The sequence below is a fragment of the Peromyscus eremicus genome, chromosome 13, assembly GCF_949786415.1.
Source record: "Peromyscus eremicus chromosome 13, PerEre_H2_v1, whole genome shotgun sequence".
Taxonomy (NCBI): Eukaryota; Metazoa; Chordata; class Mammalia; order Rodentia; family Cricetidae; genus Peromyscus; species Peromyscus eremicus.
The window spans coordinates 44,622,063-44,628,958 of NC_081429.1; the positions used below are offsets into that span (position 1 = coordinate 44,622,063).

At 44.5% G+C, this 6,896-nt stretch overlaps 1 protein-coding gene across 1 annotated transcript in view; it reads right to left on the bottom strand.

Annotated features, from left to right (window-relative positions):
• The window catches only part of Unc80 (unc-80 homolog, NALCN channel complex subunit), a 180,390-nt gene extending 173,845 nt beyond the window's left edge, over positions 1–6,545 (bottom strand). Inside the window, 5 exon segments of the mRNA XM_059278011.1 lie at positions 1,312–1,613; positions 2,586–2,742; positions 5,340–5,388; positions 6,342–6,381; positions 6,384–6,545. Of these exon segments, the coding sequence (XP_059133994.1) occupies positions 1,312–1,613; positions 2,586–2,742; positions 5,340–5,388; positions 6,342–6,381; positions 6,384–6,540 (705 nt within the window). The 5' untranslated portion in view covers positions 6,541–6,545.
• Between the last annotated feature and the right edge of the window lie 351 nt (positions 6,546–6,896).

A 6,896-nucleotide genomic window follows, 5' to 3' on the forward strand; every position in this document is an offset into this window, starting at 1 on the left:
TATGAATAGTTTCTTATCTCTTATCTTCGTACTGAAATGGAATAGAATATGCATGTCCTCACATATATTTAACAGTGTTGGAGGCTTCCATGATTTTATGCAAATGAGATATGAGACAAATTGATGTAACTAGGCTCGTACATCTAGAAAGTTACCATACTCACTATAATATACAACCCTGTGTTTCCTATTTTATGCATTTAAGATATTTTAAAAATAAAAATTCAATTGCTTTATATCACTGTCAAAAGATCTTGACACAAAAATTGAAGCTTCTGCTCCAGATCTTGTATTTATAACACAGGTAGCTGCAAAGGGCTATGGAAATTGAGAGAAGCCGACAACTGTATCTACATGGAGAAGGTCCAAAGAAAAACTTCATGGAATTGATGACATTGGAATGGAATTTGAAAGGGCCATGTAAGGAAGAGACGATGGAGAGGTATGCAGAGCAAACAGCAAGAGTACTTTCACGGAATGACTCTTACAACTCCCAAAGATGGATCCTGAGGTGATGAGTAGAAGCTAACAGTTAATAAATCAAGAAAAGAATTTAAGCCATAGATCATATTTGAATGTATATAGCACATTTAATTTGGGAGCATTGTATGTAAGCACACGGTAGTAGAATATTATTTTAAGGTGTGTTATTTTTGTTTATGTTGCATTTGTTTAACTCTGTGAAGCTGTGTTACTGTGCTTGTCTAAAACACCTAATGGCCTAATAAAGAACTGAACGGCCAATGGCAAGGCAGGAGAAAGGATAGGCGGGGCTGGCAGGCAGAGAGAAGATATAGGAGGAGAAATCTAGGAGGAGAAATCTAGGAAGAGGGGACCGAGATCAAGGAGCCAGAGAAGAGGAGGACTCCAGGGGCCAGCAACCCAGCTACATAGCAAGCAACAGATTAAGAGTAAGATTTACAGAAGTGAGAGGACAGGAAAAGCCCAGAGGCAAAAGGACAGCTGGGTAAAGTTAAAAAAAGCTGACTAGAAACTAAGCCAAGCTAAGTTTGGGCATTCATAAGTAATAAGCCTCTGTTTGTGAATTTATTTGGGAGCTGGGTGGTGGGCCCCCCAAAAGAGTAAAAAAAAAACCAAAACAATAGTACACTGAAAGTTTTTGAGTAGATAAAAGATATATGGAGACTTGTGTTTTTATAAGTAAAATCAGTGTTTAAGGTAGAACTAAAAGTTCCCATGCCTTTGCAAGGTCATGCAAAGACGTGGTCCAACAAATATGGAAGCATTCTTTGAAGGCCACTCTCCCTCACTTCCCTCCCAACCCACACCTAACATTAGCTTCCTCCTTACCTTTATCCTGTGCACAAGAGGAGCAAATAGAAACACAAAGAGCTCCACTGTAGCCATGGAGTTCTGGAAGATCTTCCTTCTGTTGTTCTCCTCCTCATCATTGGAGCTGCTTCGGCAAGGCTGCCCTGGAGAACCCTGGTTCTCGATTTGGTGGATGAAAGCACTGCTGCCACCACCCCAGCTGGAGCCTCGGTCCGTACCCCCAAACTGATCGCTGTTGCAGTCCTGTGGGGCCTCTAGAAGCATCCAGTGCAGGGTATGAAGAAGCTTTGTCTCGGCAACACCCAGCTTATCCTGGTGGCCTGCATGGGACAACCACACAGCCAGGTGAAGGTAAGGAATGTCTCATCTTTTCTCTTTGACTCCATTTCCCAGGAGACACTAGCAACCTCCAAACTTCAAGCAACCAGTATTTATAAGGCTCATTGCCACTTGGGGCTCTTTCTTACAGGCTAGGATTTCTGCAGAACAGCATGCTACGGTATTTCATCAGGCAGATTCCTAAATGTTTTCCCAAACAGGCCTGTCTTATCATGAAGACAAGACTAGACAGTGAAGATAAAAAACTATTCTATTTTAGATCTGACCTGGAAAGGTCCCTGTAACATCAAAGCAGAGACACAAACAAAGGGAGAGAAATAGATGAAAGGTGGGTACTCTAACATAGGAGAAATGGCTAGGACACATTACTAGAAGAGAAAACCAATTTGTAAAACAATACAATGAAGCTGAGGAAACACTTTAGGAGAGTGATTCTCAACCTGTGGGTCAAGACCCAACCATCTTGGCAAACCCATCTCCAAAAACATTTGCATTACAATCAACAACAGTATCGTAATTACAGTTATGAAGTGTCAATGTAAATAATTGTATGGTTGCGGGTCACCATAACATGAGAAACTCTAGCAAAGGGTTGCATTAGAAAGGTTGAGAACCACTGCCTTAGGAGAATATGCCAAGTTCATGAACACAGTTGCATTAGACATTGGAAGGATAAATGGTAAATTGCAGGCTGGGTCAGAATCTTTACTCACCTGACGTTATTTTAACATTTACGTGGGGAGTCCATTCACAGACACAAAGTTAAAAACAAGGAAGCCTGTTCCCCATTGCAAAATGGCCAACGATGATGGTACTGACAGGAAGGAAATTCTACGATAACTACACAAGGTAACGTATGCCAAGTGCCTGGGATGGTAGCAACTGCTTAGCCCATGTTCTTGTATACGTTGCACATGAAGGACAGTTTAAGTCAACAATGCGGCAGCACCCACCTAGCTTGTTCCTGTTTGACAGCAGGGTGGCAGTGCAGTGGAGAACATGAGGGAGGGCGGCCTGCACCAGCTCCCATCTGGAAATGCTCTGGATGGCTTCAGAGAGGGCCGGGGAGAGGCCATGCAGTTTGTTTTCTACCAGCACTCGTTCAAAGGACTGCAGAGTTCAGTTGCAGGAAAGCATACAAAATAAAGAATTGGAGGCGATTCAAAATTAACGCTAACACACTACACATCCTACAAGATAATCACAGAGCTTTGTCTTTTTGCGGGGCGGGGCACTCCTATTCTTGCCCAGGGTACACTGACCTGCGGTCATTCGGCCATAGGTCATTGTTAACTGCCACTTTGTCGGCTTTGGATCCAACGTATATGGGATATGGTCTGAAATGATCTGGGCTTTTGTTGTTTTGCTTATGTTTTTGTTTCTGTTTTATTTTGGTTTTGTTGTTGCTGCTGCTGTTTTGGTTTTCAAGACAGGTTTTCTCTGTGTAGCCCTGGCTGTCCTGGAACTTACTCTGTATGTAGACCAGGCTGGCCTCGAAACTCACAGAGATTCGCCTGTCTCTGCCTCCCAAGTGCTAGGATTAAAGGAATGCGCCACCACTGCCTGGCATGTGATCTGTATTTTTATTTCTGTTAAAATATGCTTCTTCACATAGCAACCCATTTGCTGTTAAGATTATATATTATATTATATTTATAATATTTTATAAAAATGTTGCTGAGTATCCACAGTGACTGTCACAGCTCTAGAGCAAAATGAGATGTGTTTCATGAAAGTGTCTTAAGGAACTGAATTTATGTCAGTGTGCTCAACAGGTGTTAAACGAAATACAAGGTTGTTTCAAGAAATCCGATTTGGAGTCACTGACTTATTTAATCTTCAAAGCAAGGATACAACAAAGGGATTCCTTAACTAAATCAGAAAGGGAGAAGAGGTTTCATGCCCATTTGACAACAGTCAAATGAGCCATCTTTTGCCTTGTGTTTTATCAAGTTATCTAGCATTGCCAAATAGGTGTTCAAAGAGTAAACAAAATTACAATAAACAAGTTTGACCTACACAAGTTTTCCTTTGTTTTGGTTTCTTTGTTAAGGGTAGAGAATGCCTGTATAAGGTACCAACCATCTATTGGAACAAAGTTAATGCAGATTTAACTTCTTTGAACATGAGTCATGCTTAAGTGCCCTAAATGGTCAATATATTTGTGCAATTGCCTTATAGAGGGTTGTAACAAAAGTAAGAGTTACCAATTAATTTAAGTGTAAGAGCTAGTCAGTAATAAGCCTGAGCTAATGGTCAAGCAGTTATAGTTAATATGAGCTTCTGAGTGATATTTTATAAGTGGGCTACGGGACTGCGGGGGCCTGGTGGGACCAGAGAAACTTCTGGTTACATGAAACTCTGAAGATGTGTCTTACATTGACATTGATTTACATCATTCCCCACTTGCCTACTTATCTATGCATGAAACCTAACTATTTGATATTTTGTGAGTACTTTGGAAACATCAGACATATCTTTACCAAGAACAGAGAATAATGGTGGTTATTTTAAGCTAAAGGAAGGGCTTGAAGACTTAACGTGTCAAGTTGTTATAATGATTCAGATACAAGAAATTCCACTCATATTGACAAGGAAGGCAAGTTTGAAAGTATCTTTGTGATAATCCAATAAAGCCAAGCCTCCATGTGCCTGTGCCTGTGTTTGTGTATGTGTACGTGTGTGTATATACATGTGTGTGCACATGTGTGTTTGACTTGCACCATAATTTGTGGATCTTACACACCAGAAGTCCTTCCACATGGAAGATCATCCATACGGCCATTTACACATATGTTTGGCAGCATGGGGATGTACAGCTTTCTACTGTCCCTCTATACTATACATGATCTAAATCCATTTGTTGACCTCTTAAGATCCATTTCACTTTCCCATCATGATTTCGTGTCTTATTTTCTCAGTTTGCAAAACAGGTCTTATAAGGCTATGGGATTCCTTTAGAACCTCAGGACAAGTCCACTTCATTCTTTACAAATATTAATAGCACTATTTTCATGATGACTTTAGGCCGTCCGCTTTCAGACCCGTAGAAGGTGTGCAAGACGTAAAAGTATAAAATTGATGCTTAAGTTATTTATGTACTCCACAGCCATTCCTTGTATGAATAACCAGCCCATAAAGTCTGTTTTGTTGATTAATGATCTGACTTTTTAATATTCCCTCAAAGGCTCCCCTAGGCCCAGTTCTGCTCTCTCTGTCTTCTCTTCTGCTGCCCTCTCAATCCTTCTCATTCCTCTAGCTTATTTCCACTCGATGCCAGATCCTTTGTAGTTCACTCAGCTCTCCTCTCAAGATGGGATTACTTCCTTCAGCCCTTGTGTCTGCCCAAGCATCACATTAGTAATTAAGCCGTATCCACCCACTGCCTATAAAATAAAACCCCTACCATAGTTTTTCTAACATGCATTGTTACTTTTCTCCATGGTGCTTATCACCATCTATCTTATTATGTATTTTATGCATATATTCATCTGTGGGTTTTCTGCCTCATGGTAGGATGTAGACACTATGTTTTGTTTATGTTTTCACTCTATCTCAACAGTAGAACTGTGCCTGGTACACGGTAAATGCTCACTAATATTTGTCAATTGAATCAACTTGGGGATTTTAATATGATTCCGTCTTTCCTTGGCTTAAATTATCACACAGAATATGGAAATAATCATTAAATGGTGAGAATCACATACCACACAAGAGGCTTCATATTGCTTCCCCAGCTTAGGCCTCAAAAATGCACTGAAAAATTAGTAAAGGTTTTTGTTATAAACATGAGCAAAACTATTTTTTAAAGCATCTTTATATTATATTTTCAACAAACAGGGCATGGCGCTACGAAACTCAAATTTCATGTTTCCTTATAGCTTCTTAATGAGCAGCTGTTGACAGCTGACGACATTTGCTTTTACACGTTAATTACATGAAAAAAGACGTGGCTCTTTACAATTTTCCATACCGCTCTCATTTTTGAGTCGGACTCTGAACCGTCAATGGTCAGAAGTGGTGCATTCCCCACGCGTGCAGTTATCTTAAAAACTGAAAAATGAGCCCAGGTATGGGTCATAATTCCCAGCATCTATTTTCTTTCATATGTACTCAGTCTCAAAAAAATTATAAGAGAGCCCTTCACTGTGTATGGCACGGGTGTCAGGTCCGGCCAGGTGAGATAAATCTATCAAAAAATCATCCTGCTCAGGGGCTTCATCACGAAGACGACGCTGGCGGAATCCGAGCAAATATGGTTAACAAGTGGGCACAGCAGCTGTGCCAAACACACTATGAAAACAACAGGTCACCAGGCAGGGATTACAGCAAGAGATGGAGGGGGAACTGGAGGAGAGCGGAACCAGTCCCAATTACCTTCCTAGCTCCCCGCCCCCTCTGCCCAGGCTCTCTCTGCCCTCTCACCCGCCTCGATAACGTAGCTATTTATTCGAAAACTGCCAGCCTGCTTGTTGTCAAACTTCAGTGAGATTTTTTTTTCTTTTTCTTTCTTTCTTTCTTTCTTTTTTTTTTTAAATGCGTGCTTTTTAAGTGGGTGCAGAGGGCTCGCTTTCCACCCCCAGGGACGTTGCCAGCTGCAGGCTGCGGCGCGGCCTCGGTGGCGGTGGCACGGAGGTAGGTGGTGGTTGCGGTGGCGACGACCCGGCGACCCCCCCCCCCCCGAGCGCCCCCAGCCCGGCGCCCCTCACCTGGTTTGCCGCCACAGGAAGGTCTGGATGGGCAGCGGATGCCGCGGCCGCCGTCCTGCTCCTGGCCCTCGGAGCTCTTCCTCTTCACCATGATGGTGGCTCCGGGGAGTCCTACCGCAGAACCCAGCGCGGGCTCCTCGCCGGCCGCCGCCGCCGCCGCCGCCTCCTCCTCGTCGCGCTGCTCCCCCCCAGCTCTCATCCCCTCCTTCCCCGAGGCAGAGGCGGCTCTCCTCGCCGCCGGCCCCCGGCTCTCGCCCCTTCTTCCCCCAGCCCTCCCCGCGCGCGGAACATGGCTGATGGAGGAGGGGAGGGCCGGAGGAGCGGCGCGCCGCGGAGGGGGGGCGCTCGGAGCAGCCGACCGGCCCGCCGCCCCCGCGCCCCTGCTTTCAGCACCTCCCACTGTGGACAGCGGGCCCGCGCCGCCGCCGGGCGGCCCAGCCGCGGAGCAGAGCCGGGGGCCGGGGCTGCAGCTGCTGCGGGGTGGCCGCCGGAGTCCACGCTCCGCATGGCACGGGCACGCCGGTCCCCCGCGCGGCCTCTTCGGCACCCAGGGTT